This window comes from Pleurodeles waltl, chromosome 6, assembly GCF_031143425.1.
Source record: "Pleurodeles waltl isolate 20211129_DDA chromosome 6, aPleWal1.hap1.20221129, whole genome shotgun sequence".
Lineage (NCBI taxonomy): Eukaryota > Metazoa > Chordata > Amphibia > Caudata > Salamandridae > Pleurodeles > Pleurodeles waltl.
Window position 1 is genome coordinate 1085563981 of NC_090445.1, and position 21627 is coordinate 1085585607.

Consider the following 21627-nt stretch of genomic DNA (forward strand, 5'->3'; position numbering starts at 1 on the left):
CACAAAGGACAAGGCAAGTGGAAGAGGGGAGTGCAGTGGAAAGGCAGTCAGGCGACAGAGAGGAACATAGTGCCAGGGAAGTGCTTCACACAAACAAAAGAAATAATGCTTGAAAAGCAAGTAGTGGAAGTACCAATGCTAGCCAAAGACTGTTAAGAGGCAAAGCTCCATGGAAATGACAAACACAAGAGTGACTAGCTGGAACGCAAATATGAAGCAGGCAAATGAGAATGACAAGGATAGCAAACCAATGGTAAGCTACTGGCAGACTCCAAGCCCATGCCTTGCAAGAAAACAGCGCATGCCAGTGCTTAATTTGTAAATAAAACTGTGCCAGTGCGTAAAGCTCTCCTCTGAAACATACGGCTAATGCAATTAAATGTGAGAACACGGAATACTGCAGCAGCGTAATCCTGAAGCCACCTTGGGCCTCTTCAATCCATTTACAGCCACTCCCTGCCCCTTCAGCGCACTCTTGCCACTTTTTTATTTCTCCAATTGAGACACTTTTTTCGTTTTTCTCTTCCTCTGCCTTTCCATAATGTGTGTTTTGCTCGCAGTAAATGCTTGAGGCAGAAAAAACACTACCGGCCCTCAAACATAAGTGCTGGTGCTCTGCGCTATCTAGTGTGGCCCATCCCAAGAGTGCATTGCGACGGGTGCACACTTTATGTGGGTTTTAATCTCACACAAAGATGTCTTGGTGTATGCATGCCCACAGACAGATGGGCGTCTTTGAATGGGCTTACAACACGTTACAGGACGGCCCCCAATGGGTGAGCATATGTTTACGGAGGGGGGGAGGGTTCATCTTTGCATGCTCTGTTAAACTGTATTGCAAAAAAAGCTGAAGCAAATTATTAAGATTTATTCCCAGCAACAATGATATAGACCTACAAGTAGGTAATACACCAAACATGTTTCAAAACATTTCCAATTAAAAGAATACTTCTAGTAAGCACCAGCAGGGGCCAGAAATTGAAATAACATTCAAATAATTTGAAAAAACAGTCTACAGTACATACTAGAGTGAAACACCAAAACCTAAATGAACCAACACTGAAAATTTGTCGGAGAAATCTTGTAAATCAACATAAATTAAGGTCGACACTGAAACAGATGAGTTTGTTTTGGTTAGCGTTAGACTATGTAACAAAGATAACCATTTCTTTTTGTCTTGTTTAGAAACCGATTTAGCGGTCTTCTGTCAAACTACAGGGAGTGCAGAATTATTAGGCAAATGAGTATTTTGACCACATCATCCTCTTTATGCATGTTGTCTTACTCCAAGCTGTATAGGCTCGAAAGCCTACTACCAATTAAGCATATTAGGTGATGTGCATCTCTGTAATGAGAAGGGGTGTGGTCTAATGACATCAACACCCTATATCAGGTGTGCATAATTATTAGGCAACTTCCTTTCCTTTGGCAAAATGGGTCAAAAGAAGGACTTGACAGGCTCAGAAAAGTCAAAAATAGTGAGATATCTTGCAGAGGGATGCAGCACTCTTAAAATTGCAAAGCTTCTGAAGCGTGATCATCAAACAATCAAGCGTTTCATTCAAAATAGTCAACAGGGTCGCAAGAAGCGTGTGGAAAAACCAAGGCGCAAAATAACTGCCCATGAACTGAGAAAAGTCAAGCGTGCAGCTGCCATGATGCCACTTGCCACCAGTTTGGCCATATTTCAGACCTGCAACATCACTGGAGTGCCCAAAAGCACAAGGTGTGCAATACTCAGAGACATGGCCAAGGTAAGAAAGGCTGAAAGACGACCACCACTGAACAAGACACACAAGCTGAAACGTCAAGACTGGGCCAAGAAATATCTCAAGACTGATTTTTCTAAGGTTTTATGGACTGATGAAATGAGAGTGAGTCTTGATGGGCCAGATGGATGGGCCCGTGGCTGGATTGGTAAAGGGCAGAGAGCTCCAGTCCGACTCAGACGCCAGCAAGGTGGAGGTGGAGTACTGGTTTGGGCTGGTATCATCAAAGATGAGCTTGTGGGGCCTTTTCGGGTTGAGGATGGAGTCAAGCTCAACTCCCAGTCCTACTGCCAGTTCCTGGAAGACACCTTCTTCAAGCAGTGGTACAGGAAGAAGTCTGCATCCTTCAAGAAAAACATGATTTTCATGCAGGACAATGCTCCATCACACGCGTCCAAGTACTCCACAGCGTGGCTGGCAAGAAAGGGTATAAAAGAAGGAAATCTAATGACATGGCCTCCTTGTTCACCTGATCTGAACCCCATTGAGAACCTGTGGTCCATCATCAAATGTGAGATTTACAAGGAGGGAAAACAGTACACCTCTCTGAACAGTGTCTGGGAGGCTGTGGTTGCTGCTGCACGCAATGTTGATGGTGAACAGATCAAAACACTGACAGAATCCATGGATGGCAGGCTTTTGAGTGTCCTTGCAAAGAAAGGTGGCTATATTGGTCACTGATTTGTTTTTGTTTTGTTTTTGAATGTCAGAAATGTATATTTGTGAATGTTGAGATGTTATATTGGTTTCACTGGTAATGATAAATAATTGAAATGGGTATATATTTTTTTTTGTTAAGTTGCCTAATAATTATGCACAGTGATAGTCACCTGCACACACAGATATCCCCCTAACATAGCTAAAACTAAAAACAAACTAAAAACTACTTCCAAAAATATTCAGTTTTGATATTAATGAGTTTTTTGGGTTCATTGAGAACATGGTTGTTGTTCAATAATAAAATTAATCCTCAAAAAACAACTTGCCTAATAATTCTGCACTCCCTGTACATATTAAAACCAATACACAGAATGAACTTTGTATCAGTTCACTGCTCGTCGCTGTGCCTTTAGATTTTCAGATTTTACCAGCGAGAGAGCATATTTTGGTGTCACAATTGTTTTCGACTAGAAGGCACTGTGGGCACAGCTAGAATGCCCAGTCAGTCATGACTAGTTCGACTTCATTCATTTGTGGTTGCTCAGAGTGACAAGTACTTCTATGGAGGCGTTGGACACAGCGACTTGTAATTTGATTCTGGGCACGTCCTTTTTTTAAAATTATTATTTAGCTTATCCCCAACCCTTCCTAATCTGTTCCTTTTTATCTCAGCCCCCAATCTTCTCCCCCTCCTTCCGACATTTTTAATCAAGACCTAAAAAAATAAATTAAAAAAACACGCTTAATTGCGAAGGCTAGACGCTTCATGGCACTTTTTAAATTCATCCTGTTTCTGCCCCCCACCCCATTAGCTACCCCCAACTGATTGCCAAAGCCAATAGCTCGCCAACGGGCGAGACCTATTGGCTTTGCGCTTGTTTATTGGTTTTTGTTGAGGGCATGGGAGTTGCAATTTACCACCACCTTTTCCCAGAATGCACTTTTGTGAGCTTTTTACTTTACAACTTCAAGATGGGAGTTCACCCTAAATTGAATTGTTTAACAAAAAGAGATAAAGCATCATGTAAAATGTATATGTATCCATCATCAAGCATTAGCAAAGCCTATGGCTTCGCCAACGCATTTCAAAGGAGACACTTATTGGCTTTGCCAGATATTTTTGGCGTTAACATATTTCGAAGACATCAATTAATCAGTCACAGAAAAGTTGTACTCAGATCACCGGACAAGGAACTAGCTAGCCTCTCTCTGTAGCAGTGGAGTCACGAACTAGCAGAGGAGGGGGTATTTCTCTAGAGGCTATATTTCACAAGCAGATGACCTAAATGACTCCTGTGAACTGACTGCCATTACCCACAAAATGCTATGGGGAGACACAAACCTGGCTGAAGGAGGACACCTTCAACACGTCAGAGTCAGCAGGCTACCAAGTAAAGACAAGAAGAGCAGTGTAAAATTCGGTTAACAGCAGATAAATCGTTAAAGGACATGCAAGTTAGGACTGGTCTTTGGTATTTAGTCTTGCCATCTATACATTTGCTTTATTCACCGTTCTTTCTCCCTCATACACTATTAAGTGCTGCCAGACAGAGTTCATATGAACAGTGAAAAATTGTGTTTTCACAACTGTATGCTTAAACAGAGCCCTTGTCTGAGATCAAAAACAAACAGGGTGATGTAGAGTTGTATTGCACTAACGTTTTCCGCAGATCTTTATATTCTAAACTGGAAGACAAGGGTCCTACGACGTCCCCCAAAGAAAAAGAACACAAAGGTTCAAAAAAATAAACGCTCATGAAGTAATATTTTGAAATTAAAGTGACTGTCATGAAAAACCGCTTGCGAATGTCTTAAAGTAGCACACTATGGCATGTCGATACATTCACAATCCATTTCTGTGGTTAAATACCTAACCGTGAAACTTAAAAAGATAAAACCCTATTCTAAACCTAAAAATATGTTCAATATGTGCTCTTGTCAACAGAAGCAAGACCACATTTCCAGGAAGTAGGAAGCAAGTCCATTCTATCAGTAGGCTCGGCTTCAATGATGCTCCTTCCAGGCTTTAAGGATTTGCAACAGACCTTTCAACTGATAGCACCCATGAGCTCTGCTACACAGAGCAGCACCTGCCAAAGGTTCACAGAGTTAAGATCCAAAACACACTTCAACCAACTATAAACAACAAATTCGGCAATCACTGACACTTTCACAGGGAGTGGGGTTAACAGGCTAAGCATCCTTCGCCTTTAAAAAAAAAAAAAAAAAAAAAAGAGGGGTGGCAAGGATGGCCGACTGGGTGCACCGTGTGGTTGGTGAGAGGAGGGCATGGTACACAAGACCTGCAACCACTCCTTTTTTCTCTCTAAAAAACACAGATAAAGCGGAAAGGCCACCAAGAAGGAGGAAAGGGTCACGACAGCTAATGGGGAAGCAGAAGAAGTATTGTACTGTATTGGCATCCATACAGCCCCTTCGACTTTGACAAGGCTCTGCAGGGCTTTCAACAAGGAAGTCCACTTTTAACAGACTGGAAAACTATAGCCATAAAGAAAGCATAAAACCCCGGAAAGGGAAGTAAAATACCGTAACAACCTGGCAGCAAGCACAAATCAATACAAAAAATATTATCCTCTCGCCACTTATTACAACTGGCCGTGTATGATAAAGTTTATAAACCACCTCATAAGTTATACACATCTGCAAAATACAATCCTACTGCACACGGTAAAGCTTACAATCAACTAGCAAAATATCACAATGTAAAACGGATGCCCTTTCTCACCATCATGTGACTGGAGTCCCCGACAACTCTGCTCTATTCGTAACAGAATGGTGGAAACTACAGGGCTCCAAAACTAAGGGGATTGTGACTTCAGCCTTTATGACTCGCCTAGGACCTAAGTCTGCACAGCACGTGGCGATCCGAGGGCTGTAGGCATAGGAAATCTGCACAGCAGAAGTTCTGCGCCCCTCAGTCTGACAGCCTGCGAGGCGGAAACCCAACCCTTCCTGCTCGGCCATGTCTAAGATTCCGATCCTTATATAACCTCTCACTGTTGGAAGGGAGAGTCAGCCTGGGAAATATCAGTGCTAGGGTAAACGTGTGGGATAATTCTATGCGGAGTGGCCATTTTCTGACCTTTAAGCTACACTTTAGAAGACCCCCCTTTCAACTTCCTCATTCATGAAATACTTAAGATGTGAGCACTGATTTCTAGCAGGTCGTTCTAACCACAGTTGAGGAGTGATAGTAGCATCTCTTTTAGACGGAAATGTAAAACAATAAGTATTCCTTCTCTTTTAAACATTATGACAAACTAGTATCCCCCAATTAGTTGCTCGACGGTGGTCCAATAGTCTATTGCCTGGTTTGCAAAGCAGATCGCCCTTGAGTAAAATAAGTCAAGAATAAAGACCCAGAGTGAAGGCCCAGGGCACAGAGCATGGGTGATTTAATCTCGCCCCACCCTATATGTATGATATGACTGTTTAAGGCTACTGTGGTGTGGGACCTTCAGTGAATCATTCAGCTGAGACAGCAAGAACGACACAAGCTGGTTACAGTTTTGCTAAATAAGTTCTGACAACAGGATAACTAGAGACACCAACACCTTACCCCAAACATTGACAATGATTTAAATACTCCTCAAACAAACAACTCACAAATAAAGGCAACGATTATCTTAATGCTACAGCTATAGTGTGTTAACAACGAATGACTAAAGAAGACTTCTTTGTGTTTATTGGGGACTAAAAGAAGGCATATTTACAGCTACAGGGGGTGTTGAAATGGCGTTTAACAGTGAACAAAAATTAGAAATGTTTCAAACAGGTCGACTCTTTAGACCGTTAACAAGAAAGGATTCAATCGAGGGTGTCAATAACACGAATGCCTCACAGTACAACATAAATAGCACTAAAGCTGAATCGAAGGCACCTAATGTGCATAACTGGGCCCTGGCCTATTTTACCACGACCAACGACTTGCTAAAAAATATTTGGCAATTTCAGGAAAAGAAGCCTATAAAAAGCAGAGGGGGAGACGCCTGTTCCCCACATATCAAGCCTATAAAAAGCAGAGGGGGAGACGCCTGTTCCCCACATATCAAGGTGTGAGGGATAGGAGAGGGCTACTAACTTTAGCAGTGGGTCACACATTGCAATCATCAGTCACAAAGTCGTCAAGACGCTGCAGCATGACATGTGGATCTAAAGGAACCCTCAGCCCACGGATACATAATATACTCATAGGGCCATCCGTAACTAGATCAACTTCCTTTAATTCTGAGAGATAACTATTAGCCGGAAACGTTTTGTGTCAAAACGGAAGTGGCGTTAAGTTTATCAGTTGGCAATTACAAAACACTAATTCATTGATTGTACTGTAGCAACGCAGCACAGAACATTGGGCAGCAACACAGACAAAGAATAACGTTTGTGTTTAAAAATAGCAGGAAATAGTGTATCATTAAAACTAAGTTTGCTAAAGTGCTGAAACAGATTAATAACCGGAGCGATTAAGATTAAAGGAATTCTGAGAAGGGAGGGCTAGCAGTCGCGCTGGGAGGAAAAACATTTATCTGGAAATACAACAACGACAAGTTGTATAAAGGTAGGAGGAGTAATGCTTGAAATGGAAAAACAGATGTGCAGAGTACCTGCATATTTCCGAGAAATGCCGATACTCGCCAATTAAATGTATTACCTTTTTTTTTTTGAGAAGTGCAGGTACTTTTCCCCTCAAAATTAAAAAGTGTCGGTACTCCGTACCGAGCAGTACCGGCCTATTTAAAGCACTGGGTAGGGGTGGTCTTTTTTTTTTTTTTTTTTTTAGCTTTTCTGTTGTTCAGCCAGCCATACATTTGCGCCTAGTTCATACCATGAATGCAGTCTCTGTGGGCGGGGTCTATTGGCAGATCAGCAATTAGCAGTCCAGGTGCGCTCCACCCCTTCCGAAGCAATTAAATCTGGTGTTCACATGGCAAAGTAAATGACGTAGGGCATACAGAAGTTAACTCGAATGCCTGTCCATAAAACGATTTGGAAATTAACACAACGGACCTCAACACTAACTATCTTAAATCTCAGAAGTCTCCAAACTGAACGAATGCAACAGTACAAAATCATACAACAAGCACTTAATCAAAACATGAGTCGTTGGCCAAAAAGGAGGCACAAAGTTGTGAGAAATAAATTTACCCGGCAACAGTAAATACCACTCGAAAAACTGAAATCACGAGAAGGCTCTGACCTGTACTAATCAACTTGTAGCTGTTTAATCGGACACCCGCAGTATGTCCGCGTTTATAACGACTCTTACACTCTAGAAACACACTTTGCACAAATAAATCAAATGTCTGCCCTCTACAAAGACTTTCATTTCACTTTTGAAGGAGTGATATGTCTCGAGTAAACATAAGAGTCCTTCATAACTGGAGTAATTCGAGGAATGAATGACGCTAAGGAACACGACTTAAAATGTAAAAAGGTAACTGTCACCCTGTCATGTTATAACATACGATGAATACTCTGACTGAATGGGAAACAACCCCAGTCTGTGGGCAGTACATATGAAGCCACTAATAGCAACAGCACTTTCCACGCCCATCCGCCCCTTCCGAAAAGGTTACAGAAATTGCAGTGCACACCAGTGGGGCTCCCTCGGAGATATCGGGTATCCTTCGCTCCTTGCTGCCGTCATCCCTACACTGATACACCCTCTTCCCCTTACACCACCGGCCACATCCACCCTCAATGCCACGCACAAGACTCCACTATGGGTCTAGCTTTCCTTGATCACGTCTCTTCATTCTCAGGCTCCAACATCTCATTCAGAACTGCAGCTGCAGCACATCTATTCCCCACTCCCTATAGCCTCGTTCACTCAATACCTTGACTGCCACTGTTACTGGTTACACCTCATTAATTGACACCTTAGTTCTTCCACCTCCCATGAGGAGGAGGCTCTCCTAAATATCAACCTCCCCACCTCCCTTAATACCCCCACCCCCTCACCATGATTGCGGATCGTTCTCTCCTCCGGTCTCTACCTCCTCCTGTCACTTCCTCTCCACCCAAGGAGTTGCACATCCGGGTCGACGGGCCGCACCCTGCACCGCCCGCTCTGGTCGCAGCCAATCAGAGCATGGTTCGCAAGCCATCGCCAAGTATGGAGCGCGCGGCAGCACGCGACCTGACGCGTAGGGAGGCGGGGGCCGTGCTGAAGCGTAGTAGTTAATAGGCAATGGGGCGTGGCCTACTGTCGTATTCCCAGGAAGAGTAGTCGTGTAGACAGGGGGGAAAGACTACGAAGGAGCCTTTCAGGACAGCTAGGTGACATCTTGAAGTGGTTCCGCTTCTTGTGAATGTGTGCGAGTGTGCGGGCAGAGTCGCGGCTGTGCAATGAGGTTAACGGAGTAGCAGAGTGCGTGTCACTTGCCGTGTCACAGCGATACCCGAGAAATAGTGTGCGCTGGCCCACAGCCAACCTTGCAATAAGAGAAAGTTCTAACTTTACTTACTTTTGACGGTAACCCGGAACATTTTGGTTTTCTTCAGTGTTCTTCAAATGTGTTTCATTTCCGCCTTCCTAATTCTGATATATTCTGAAATACTTGCACAATTCATTTAAATGTGTGCTAGAAAAAACTTTCCTACACCCATTATCCAGCAAGATTGCCATATACAGCCTCTCACTTTTAGCCCGAGAAAGAAAAGTAAACAGGTCTCTTTCGGAAGACAGACCTTGACATTTGAAATCTGTCTTTGAATGCACAACAAATATGACAAGACAGGAACAAGATTTATAGGCCTGTTTACAGAAATCCAATACTGGTGGAAAAATACAGTAAATAAGGTTTGGTCAAGGGAATGGACAAACTCAAGCTGGACAGCCTGAAACAAATAAAGCCAGCAGGTGGGAAGCAAACGAATGGGAGTAAAACATTTTTGCGCTTACGCGTCAAGAATTTTCAATTCTGTTAAGAACACGGAGGCGAGGATTATGCTTCTCTTTCTATGCTTTATTATTCCAGCAGCCGATCAGAGAAGTTTATCTCAAACAAAACATATCCCATAATTCAATAGATCGCATGACTAACCATAGAGAGGTGAAACAGACAAAAGAGTCAATAAGCACATTAGAACTAAGGTCCATAAATCGAACCAGGTGCTCCAACAAGAAAAGAGTCCCACACCGAACATGAAGATCCATATCCAAATATAAGACGTTCCATTAGGGAAGAACAAACATAGTTCAACGACCACCATGAACTGAAGATTCCAAAACTATTTGTGCTCAAACCTTAGGAACAAAGAACACAAAAAACAATCATAGAATCCACAAAGGATATAACAAGTTTAAACATGTGAAAATCACTGATATAATAACATTTATCATAACAGGGAGGGTAAAGCAAAATTGACATCTCAAGGTAAAATTAGTACTTAACTTGTGAGACAATACATCAATTACAACAGGGTGGGCTAATCCTCGCCTCCGTGTCCTTAATAGAATTGAAAATTCTTGACAGGTAAGCTCAATTTTTTTTAATTCTGTCAGGACCGGAGGCTCAGATTATGCTTGTTCAAAGCTGATCCACCACCACAGATGCAATATCTACAATAGGCTTGTAATAAAAAGCCTTAACTGTTGATTCAGATGACCAATTTGCCGCTCTCATAATATCCTCTAATCTGACCCCAAATTAAAAGACTAAGAAGCCATAGCTCCTCTAACTGAATGCGCTCCAAAAATGGAGATATCAATGCCAGCTTCGGATAAAAGCCATCTAATCTACCTAGCCAACGTAGTGGAAGAAACCGGATTAAACGGTTTTTGGAGGGCAATTAAGACCTGACCACCTGGGTCTCTCCTGAATTAACTCGTAGCTGCCTCATGAGCCTTTAGACATTGCACCACACATAACGTAGAATTGTATGGAAACGCTGGATAGGACACTGCTTTAGTACCTGTTTTAGTACGTCTGGAAATGGAAAAGGAAACCCCGTCAGGGGAGAAAATCCTTCTTGCTAAATCTAGAGACTTAACATCTGCTACTCTTTTGCAAGAAATAAGACATAAAAGTAAAGTGAGTTTGGCTGACAGCTGTTTGCACGACAAGTATTTATTTTCTGGCCATGATATAAGAAAAGATAACACCAAATGAATATCCCAAAGAGACAAATAACGAGGCCGAGGAGGATTAGATAAACGAATACCCCTCATAAATTTACAAATCACCAAGTGTTCGCCAATAGGTTTGCCAGAGACGGGTAGATGCCTGGCCGAAATCAACGATCTATAGTTATTAATAGACCTATAAGCCAGATGCCGCCAGAGACGCCAGAAAATTAACGACTAAATTGGCATCAGCTTTAAGAGATCGGAAACCCGTTCTGCACACCAATATACTCATCGTCTCCAAGATTAAGCATATCGTTTATGTGTGCTAGAGGACCAAGCTTGGTGAATGTAGCATGAAGCCTGTGCTGAAATGCCTGGAAGGAGCTAATGTTGCTGGAAATTCTCCATGCTACCGGCTGGAGTTTGCTTGTCACAATCAAGGGATGAGGATTCTCCAACAGATCGTGTAATAGGTTGTCCTGAAATGGAATCAGAATGGGGAAGTCGCATAATAGATCCAGAGCAAGAGGGAACCAAACTTGAGCCCTCCATAGAGGGGTTACTAGGAGAATCTCTGACTTCTGCCGGCAAACCTGCAACAGAACTTGCAGAATCATGCTAAAAGGAGGGAACACATAACACAGGAGAAAGGACCAATCCTGAAGAATAGCATCTGTGGCTAGCGCTTCCGGATCTGGTCTACAACTGAAGAACCTTGGAAGTTGATGGTTCAGCTGAGAGGCAAACAAGTCCACCGAACATGGGCCACAACACTGGATGAGGCAGTGAAACACTCTCGGATGTAACTTCCAATCGCTGCCATCCCAGAGAAATCTGGAGTTCCAGTCTGCTACAGAGTTGTTCACCCCCAGGAGATATTCCGCAATCACCGAAATTCAGTGATGAAGACAAAATTCCTTAGCAATCTGCACTAGAATCTTTGATTTTGTACCACCCAACTTGTTGACATATCTGACTGCTGGCATGTTGTCCATCCTCAGCAGAATGCAACAATACGACCGAAGAGGCGACAGGCTCCGGATCGCAAACAAACCTGCAAGTAGTTCCAAGCAATTGATGTAAAGCTGGAGTTCCTCCTCTGACCATTGGCTTCCTTTAGTCAGGGTCCTGCAACGGGCTCCCCATCCCCATCTGCTGGCATCGGACTTCACAAATGACATCCAGACAATTGCTGAAGATCGCCCTGCCATGCCAGGCCTCCATATGTTTGAGCCGGCAGGCTATTTCTCCTTTGCTTCCTCTTAAAGAGGGACCTTGTCCACATATGACATTCCCTTGTGAAGATGAGATATCTTGAGCCTATGAAGATCTTTGTAATGAAGGGGACTCTGGAAGATAGCTTGGATCGAGGACAATAGGAGTCCCACCATCTGAGCTAAATTCCTTTAAAGACACTAGTTGTTTGGACAACAGGAGGCGTAATTCTTTCGTTATGTTGCAAACTTTCTGTTGCGGTAAAACCAACTGAGACTTTATAGAGCCTCTCTGAAATCCCAAGAAGTCTCTCTGCTGGGATGGAAGAAGATAAGATTTGGATTGGTTGATCAAGAACTCCAGATCCTGGAGAAGTTGAATTGTCCACGACAGGTGTTTGTGGAGAACTAAGGGGTCCTGTGCCATAAGGATTAAATCGTCGAGGTAAACAATTAACCTCACTCGTCAGGCACGAAGGGACTCTACCACAGGTCTCATCACCTTGGTGAAGCACCAAGGAGCAGAAGAAAGTCCGAAGTGAAGGACCTGGAACTCAAAACATTGGCCTAGCCAAATGAATTGGAGAAAAGGCCAATGAGGAGGAAATATCAGAAAGCTCAAATATGCATCTTTCAGGTCCAAACGGACCATCCAATCTCCTTCTTATAGTATATCTCTCAGAAGATGGATTCCTTCCATTTTTAAATGCCTGTAAACTATCCAGGCATTGAACTATTCTAGGTTTAAAACTAACCTTGAACCTCCTTCCTTCTTGTCTACCAGAAAGATGGGGCTGATAAAGTCTCTGGGATGTAGAAAGGACTAACGAATGGCCCCTTTTTTAGAAGAGTTTGCACGTCTAAGCTTATGATCTCTTGATCGTGAAGGGAAAAATGGAGAAGGGGAGGGAAAAACTGACAAGGGGATTGATAGAATTCCAGCTTGAAGCCCTGCACTGACTCCAACACCCAAGGATCCTTGGTCAATTTTTGCCATTCTGTCAGAAATAACTGAACTCTGCCCCCAAGAATAAGCTCTGTATAAGGAATAATTCTTACCTGCACTAGAGGACTCTTGAGAGACATTCTGTTGTCCTTTATAGTAGTTCTTGCGATATCAAGACCGTCCGCTACGGGAACGAGTGGGGTACAAAGTTGGATCTACAGATTGCCCCTTGTCGTCACCTCGTCCCCGGCCAAAGGACTCATGTCTGGGGCCTTGGTAGTAGTAACGCCCCGATGAGCGGCCCGCATACATCCTGCCCTTTGAAAAAGTGTATCTCAAAATACATTCTTGAGAGACAACTGGGCTTTATCCATGGAGTTAAATGTAGCTGCAAATTTTGAAAGGTCCTTGATGAAATGAGCTCCAAAAAGCAGTCCCTTAGCCACTGGCCCTGTCTCCGAGTTAGCGAGTTAATTTAGTTGGGGATCTATTCATATAGGCATGGATCGTCTCCTTTTCGTGGAGATTGCCACATTAGTATTACCCAGGTGGCATATAGCTCTTTGAGCCCATCCCACCGGAATATTAGGATCAATAGGGGAGTTAGATTCTTTAGCCATAAAGGCCAGCTCCTGAATCTTTGCCAGAGGGTGTGATAAATCAAGTCACTTGTCTTGACAAGTTCTCCAAGCATGGTCTAGGCCTTTCTTAGGGTCTTTTGACCATTTATTCATGAATGTGACCATCATGGGGTCACTATCTGGAGTATCGGTGACCTTTCCTTCAAGGTCCCGTCTGGGGCACTCTGCTCGAAGTCTGGCTCTCACCTCCTTATCAAAGCCTGCTCTGATGGTTTCTTGTATGTATGACGCCACCTCAGGAGGCGGGGTCCAACTAGACGAGTGAGGATGGACAATGTCTTCAGGGTTGAATGTCAGAACTCGGCCAACCTTTGTGGCTTGACCTTTGGACTTATCAGCCCTTTTCTGCTTACCTGGACCAGGACAGTCTCCTTGATCTGAGTCTGAGTTGGATTCCGACGCGGGATCCGAGGCTGACTGGTCTGAAGAATGATCAGTCTCTTGCCCATCTTGTTGTTGAGAGGCACTGTACCCATGTTCTTTCTGAATGGAGGCTGATAACCAATCAAAGATCTCTGAATGGGCCAATTTTTTGGCTTTTGATTTACCCTCAGTGGTAGCCGGTTGTCCAGATTGAGTGTCATCTGATGGAGCGAGGGGGGTCAGCTAACCTTTATGGTGGGCAAAACTTTAAAAATGTTGGGTAAGAGGTCCTAGAGCCTTCGCTAAGGCTTTATTGACAGAGAGTTGTACACTGTTATCTAAGGCCCCAACCAGGTTTTCCTCTAAAGAAGGAACATCACCACCAAAATATTCACCCTTATCATAGGATTTTGAATGAGCCATCATTTATTTCAGAGGGTTCCAAAGGACTGTCAAATATGGGGTAGCCAAGGGCTACAGTCAGGGGGAGTGCACAACCCCAGCAGGCATAAGATGAAACAATAAAGAGTGGAGGGAGCTGCCTGCAGCACTCTAGACACAGCCTCTGCAAATTTTACCACCCTGCGCAATCCTGAGCTTCAGGGCGTAAGGGAGCAAGAATAGCACTTTGAAGCTGATCCTGAACCAGATCCCATCAATCTGTATGACCGGATACTCAGCCATACAAGCAGGGGGCCATGCAAGGGATAAAGGATCTTTCCTTTTATCTTTTTCAAAATTACCGCGCGTTCATTTGTCTCCGCCGCGCTCACTGAAGTGTGCAGTGATCAGAAAACGAGCGCGCGCGTGTGCATAGTCCTGAGGGACTAAAAATAGGACAGCGGGCACGAAGCTCTGCCGTCTGCTCCCGCTCCCACTCCATCAGAATAATAATGATTGCGAGCACAGCACACACTTGCAAATAAACAACGATTACAGGCAAAATCACAATAATGCTAAGGGCACTTAACTAGTTGGGGAAGCAGCAAAGAAAGAGGAAGGGTTTTAGTGTTTCAGCCATATTTATATGTACCTCTCTATGGTTAGTCATGTGATCTGTTGAATTATGGAATATGTTTGGTTTGAGATAAACATCTCTGATTGTCTGCTGGAATAATAAAGCATAGAAAGAGAAGCATAATCTGAGCCTCCGGTCCTAACATAGAATTATAAACCACAAAGCCAATGGTAAGTAATGGCCAGAATGCATTCCCAGGGAACCTTTCTAAATGTCCCCAAGATGCCGTTAACCAGACAGCTGTGTTGTCTGGTAGGCTTCGACCTAAAAAGGAGAGATAAATAAGTACTTATTTAGTGGCTGCTTTGTACAAAGTGAAACCTGAAACATGGGATTAATCCTGGTACCCCACTTAGCTATTTTGTGTGATTTTAGGCAAATATGTTATTTCCCACACTCTCCTCTTTTTGCTTTACCACATATGAAAGCGAATTCAAGTATGTGACTCAAATATGTGCTGTATAAATATGTATTGTGTTTAGTTCCTTAGAGTATAATTTTGCTGTAACTATAAGAATCGGGCCACGTACAGGGTGCTCATTACCACTGACTTGCCTCTTAGGTTCTAAGTTTATGTTTAAAAACTATAACTTTTAATACATATCTGTCATTGCAGTGATATAATGTAGCATATTAATGGCAAAGTTTCCTCTTGTCCAAGAACCACACTTTTTAGAATTTTGAAAATACTTTATCTATTTTACATAAGGTTTGTTGCATGATATACCTGGAAATATTTTCAGGTCTCGGCCCGTGCATGGGGTCTTTGATCCAAGCTGACTCTTTGCTCTAGCTCTGGTTGTCCTGTTAATTTGTTGGTTCACCCACCTCTACATCTGTCCCCTTGAGGCCGCCATAGTAAGCAGGCTGCTTACCTTGCTCCCGCTTTCACTCTTTTAGCATAGCTGTACCTTTTGCATCAGAGAACGCTGCAGCCCACAATGCCATTCTCCGGATGAGAGTAAATCAGGACACACCTCGAACATCAGGGCAAAAAGCCCTATCTCACACAGCAGCATCCAGTCTCTACGTAGTTTGTTTTTTATGTATTTCAATTTCCTTTATTATAAAGAGTGTTTCAGGACATTTCCAGGCAGATTCCAACATAAATAGTTATTTGAGGCTATGATAATAATTTCTATATAAAATAATTGATCCCCACCAAAAAAGGTAATGCATGCAAATGAAGACATTTTCAGACAAAACATTAAAAAATAAATAACTCAGTCAAATATGCAGTGTGTGACTCAATTAAATCCATTCTGCAAAACACTGTTCAGAAATGTAAAAAATATTACAGCAGCCCCACCTTACCTGCTGGTAACAGCAGGCCTAAATTTCCTATTTCCCTCATTGACTAAAAGCTCTTACTCTTACGTAGCACAATTTGCCTGCAGTCCTAAAAGTAAGGCTAAAACTAAACACACATCATCAGGGAATAATGGCTCATCAGATGTGGCCAGTTCATGAGCCCACATAAGTTCTGGCAGTGTAAGAAAGTTAGATTTTTTTTTTAGGTTTAGGTCATAACAAACGATTGAAGGTCACGATTCTTGGATGCTTGTGGTGGTCTTCCACCCAGATTCTATCACCTCTGGTGATAGACCCAAAATTGTTAACCTTCTTAACCAAAATTGGTAAAGACCCTAAGAAGGCTATTGACAGATCAACCTGTGAGGAAAAAGTATTGGATGCCATGGGCCCCATTACCAAATTTTGTAAGTGGCTCAAAAAGCAAAGGCGAGTTCCATCCCTCTAGACCCATCAAAATATTTACAAAAGGATACAATGGGCCATTTGCCTACTAGGCAATGCAAGCAAAGCGATTTCTATGGAAAGGAACAAGGGATTACACTTAAGCTGGATCCTAAATTGACTGCTTCGGCTTCCTGGGAGGAAGGTCCATGGGTCATTTATTTGGGGACAGTTTTTTCACAGAAATCTCCAAGTTTGCAAACACTTTAAGTTCTATAGACAAAGCCTAACCTTTCCTAAAAATAAGTTTTGGACAACATGTTTTTACCTGGACCAACAGAAAAGGAGGCTCTTCTGCTGATTGTAACTAATTCGACACACTCCTAATCCTATCACAATACAGGTCATTCCTGGTAGCAGTACAGAAGGCCTACCTTCGATCTCCAAAAGAGGAGGGGTGGCAGAAACCAGTTTGAAGGCTATATCAGACATAACACTGCCAACAGTAAGTATAAAACCAGTAGCAATGGCACTGGGGATAAGGCGTGTCAAAGTGCACTGTGTTTACAATTATGACGTCAGTTGTCAACAGATCTCTGTATCCTACAGACAGTATTGTGGTATCACATAGAGTTTTATGATGATCTGGTACAATTTTTTTTCTCTTAGTTAATTTATAAAGACCCATAGTAAGGCACTTTACGGTCAACCATTTTCTTAAGCAATCTTTTTGTGGTGAAAAACAAAAACAAAAAATTGGGACCTGCAATGAATTTTCTTTATAATTCAACCATTTTGTGGTATACAAGCGGTGTGGGGATCTTCGGTAAGGGATATGATCAGCTGGGTGTCGTCGGCGTAGGAGATGATGTTGAGGTTGTGTTGTCGTGCGACTTGGGCGAGGGGGGCCATGTAGATATTGAACAGTGTCGGGCTGAGGGAGGATCCCTGTGGGACGCCGCAGATGATCTCGGTGGTTTTGGAGCGGAAGGGTGGGAGGCGGACGCTCTGGGTTCTGCCGAAGAGGAAGAATGTGGTCCAGGCCAGGGCCTTCTCTTGGATACCGGCGTCATGGAGGCGTGCTGATAGGGTGCAGTGGCAGACCGTGTCAAAGGCTGCTGATAGGTCCAGGAGGATGAGGGCGGCTGTTTCTCCTTTGTCCATCAGGGTCCGGATGTCGTCAGTGGCGGCGATGAGGGCGGTCTCGGTGCTGTGGTTACTGCGAAAACCCGATTGGGAAGGGTCCAGGATGTTGTTGACTTCGAGGCAGCGGGTCAGCTGTTTGTTGACAATCTTCTCGGTCACTTTTGCCAGGAAAGAGAGCAGGGAGATGGGCCGGAAGTTCTTGAGGTCCTTGGGGTCCGCCTTGGGCTTCTTCAGAAGGGCGTTGATCTCAGCGTGCTTCCAGCTTTCTGGGAAGGTTGCTGTCTCGAAGGAACAGTTGATTGTTTTCCGGAGGTGGGGCGCGATGGCTGCGCTGGCTTTGTTGAAGACACGGTGAGGGCAGGGGTCCGATGGGGATCCGGAGTGGATGGAGTTCATGGTTTTGATGGTGTCTTCGTCGCTGACGCTGGACCAGACGGTCAGGCGACTGATGCGAGTGGTAGTCGCAGGGGTGGTGGACTCGGTGGTGGGTGCGGGGGGGTCGGGCTTGAAGCTGTCATGGATGTTGGTGATCTTGCGGTGGAAGAAGGTGGCCAGGGAGTCGCACAGGTCTTGAGATGGCGGGATGTCGTTGGTGATGGAGCTGGGGATGGAGAGTTCTTTCACGATGCTGAAGAGCTCTTTGGTGTTGTGTGCGTTGTTGTCTAGGCGGTCCTTGAAGGCGGTCTTCTTGGCGGTCCTGATGAGTTGGTGATGTCTGCGGGTGGCGCTCTTGAGGGCTGTGTGGTTGTCTGGTGTTCGGTCGTGGAGCCATTTCTTCTCCAGCTTCCGACAGGTGTGCTTGGAGATCCGGAGGTCCTCGGTGAACTAGGCGGCTTTCTTGTTGGTGTGGTTTGTTGTAAAGGTCTTGAGAGGGGCGAGGGTGTTGGCGCAGTCGTTGATCCACTGTGTGAGGTTGGTCGCGGCGGTGTCTGGGTCGGTGGGTGGTCTCAGGGCGAGGGCGGTAGTCAGTTGGTCCTCGGTGACCTTGCCCCAGCAGCGGCGTGGTAGCTGTTGGGTGCGGTGGTGTGTGGTGGGTTTTCTGAAGGTGAAGTGGACACATCTGTGGTCGGTCCAGTGTGGTTCGGTGGTGTGGTTGAAGGAGACTTGGGGGCTTGCAGAGAAGATGGGGTCGAGCGTGTGTCCAGCGGCGTGAGTGGGTGTCGTTACGAGCTGTTTGAGTCCGAGGTTGTCGAGGTTGTCGATCAGGGCGGTGGAGTTGGCGTCGTTGTTGTTCTCGAGGTGGAAGTTCAGGTCCCCGAGGAGGATGTAGTCTATGGAAGCAAGGGCGTGGGTGCTGATGAGGTCGGCGATGGTGTCACTGAACTGTGGGCGGGGTCCGGGAGGTCTGTAGATGAGAGTTCCTCTGAGGGTGGTGTTGGGGTCGGTGTGGATCTGGAAGTGCATGTGCTCGGCGGTGGTGAGGGTGTCATCGGTGTTCGTTGAGATTTTGATGGAGTCTTTGTGGATGATGGCGATTCCTCCTCCCACTCCGTTGGTGCGGTCTCTGCGGGAGATCTTGTAGCCCTGTGGGATGGCTATGGCGATGTCTGGTGCTGAGGTGGCGTTCAGCCAGGTCTCCGTCAGGAAGGCGACGTCGGGGGCGGTGGAGTCTAGGAGGTCCCAAAGTTCGATGTCGTGCTTGCGAGCGGAGCGGGTGTTGAGGAGGATGCAGCGGAGGTGGTTGGGTTCTCTGGCTGGTGGTGTGGAGGGTTGGATGCTGGTGAATCTGCAGATCCAGCAGGTGAAAGGCCCCTGGGTGCGTTTCGGGGTGGCCGGGTAGCAGGGGTGGTCTCGTCTGGTGTTGAGTGCGTGAAGGGTGCTTGCGTCTAAGTGCAGTCTGGCGTTGCGGGGGGTGCGGGTTCCAGGGGTTCCGGTGCTGGGTGCGGTCCAGGCGCGGACGGGCGCAGACGGGCTTGCCTTAGGCGTGCCTTCGGCACACCAGCGGCGCGCCCACTGCGCGCCTGCTGCGCGGCCTCCATATGAGGGCAGAGTGAGGGAGGAGCAGCTGGGAGCGGGGCGGCCAATGAGAGTGAAGGGGGCGGGGCAGCAGGGGCTCAGCAGCAAGGGAAAAACCCGGGGGAAAAACAGTGGGAAAAGACGGCGGGAGAGGGGCAACAGAGCACAGGGGGTACAGAAAGCAAAACACAGGGGCACAGAATAGAATAGAAGAACAAAGACGTTTCTGAAGCTTTGTATTGTAAAATGTTTAAAGGAATATAGGGCCAGATGTATCATCAAGGCCATTTGCGATTCGGAAATAGCGATTTTTAAGAAATCGCTATTTCTGACCCGCAAAGTGCCATGTATCACATTTGCAATTCGGTAATAGCGATTTCTTAAAAATCGCAAATGCTATTACCGAATCGCAAATTGCGTTACCGGCCCCATTCGCAGCTATGGGCCTGTTGGCCCATATCTGCAAATTTTTACCATTTCCAAAATTGCGATTTCTGAACCAGAAATCGCAATTTTGGAAATGCAAAACCACAGGGTGCTGGGGGCCTAAGGCCCCCTCTGCTGCACCGCAAAACATTTTTGGGGGACATGTAAGTTGCACACATGCCAAAAGGGCATGTGTGCTTTACATGTACGATTTAAAAATGCATTTTAAATGCATTTTTAAATTTTGCACATGGTTACCACCAAGTTCAACTTGGTGGTAATTAGCGATTCCTAAATGCCAAAATCGCATTTAGGAATTGCTTCATACATGTGCTAAGGAATCGCAAATAAGGAATCCTTATTTGCGATTTCTAATTTAGAGAGTCGCAATTTGCGACTCTCTAAACAGGGTCGCATTTTAAGGAATCGCTATTTTAGCGATTCCTTAAAATTGCGTTCAGAATGTATTTCATACATTCTGAAATGGCATTTTGCATACGCAAACGGGCATTCGCACCGTTTGCGAATGCAAAATGCTTTCATACATCTGGCCCATAAATCTCAAACGGTTGAATCCCAGATCATCTCTAGGTCAGCTGCTCATTTCCTTGATGAAGGCCGATTTTCTTATGACTCACACTACTCTGGGAAGATGGGTCTAGAGATTATGTCCCAAGCATGTATTGATATTTTCAATTTTTTAGTTGAATCCTCCAGATGAGCCATGGCTTGATAAGGTTTTTGAGTTGAAGCTGGACCAGAAGACATTCTCAGAATAGCTGACTGGCCTTTAGCCTATACTGCCAAAATATTCTACTATAAACCAATTACTCCTGTTGCTCTTTCAATTAGCTTTGAAATAGCCAAGTAAGGTAATAGCCCCAGTGTAATACTTCTGCAAAACCCACCATAAAAGTGCCATTCAATCCAAACTCCAGTCTAATAGCCTGAATAGCAGCAAGGGTGTTCAGATTACACAGATTGTACACTTGTCCCTCATTGATATGCATTAATGAGCATTTTGGCACATCTTTTGTCTCTGTGGCATACAAAAGACAGGGTTCCTTTCAGGCGATATACCAGCAACAGGTAAACAAAATGTCTGCATCCAAAAGTATTGTAAAACATTTTCAAACCATTAGAATGGGATATTGGTTTAAAAGATACTTGCCGGGATCGCTGTCAAAATTATAGATCCTGATTTTATGAGCTTTCTGGACTCTTTCCACATTATTTTAATTCAGGAACCTTGGGCGCTATCTTCACTCCATAGATCAAGCTAATTTTTTTTTACTCCTGTTCAATCCTTCGATTAAATCTTAGCCTGTGCAAAGTGAGTTCTATTAATGTTTTGAACATTTATAACTGTACGACCCACAAAAATAGGGAATCCCTGACACTTGCCATTGTGGACAACCTCCTAACTCACAACCAACTTCTGAGTTCATGTTCCCAGTGAGCCCACCTATGAGCCCACATATTTCGTTACATCAATTACAGAACCTGAGGCTAAAGCCTTGGGCATCCCAATTCTGGAAGCAGACTCTTTAAAAGTCTGGTCTACAGCTAGCTTACTTGACACTTACTTTTGGCCTTAGGGCCTGCAATGAAAGAACCAGGGGCCAGATGTAGGAAACTGTTTGCGACTCGCAAACGGCAAAATTTGCCGTTTGCGAGTCGCAAAACGCAGTTTCCTATGCAGAA

The 21627-nt window shown here is 44.6% G+C and overlaps 1 protein-coding gene across 4 annotated transcripts in view; it reads right to left on the reverse strand.

The window, feature by feature from the left end:
• Window positions 1-8603, reverse strand: part of CAPZB (capping actin protein of muscle Z-line subunit beta) — a 185091-nt gene extending 176488 nt beyond the window's left edge. Inside the window, exon 1 of one of the 4 annotated variants that reach the window (XM_069240156.1) lies at window positions 8409-8603. In XM_069240156.1, the coding sequence (XP_069096257.1) occupies window positions 8409-8483 (75 nt within the window). In that variant the 5' untranslated portion in view covers window positions 8484-8603. Of the gene's footprint in view, window positions 1-5175; window positions 5320-8408 lie in introns of those variants that run through there. The other 3 variants (XM_069240155.1, XM_069240158.1, XM_069240157.1) reach the window with 3 other exon arrangements.
• Between the last annotated feature and the right edge of the window lie 13024 nt (window positions 8604-21627).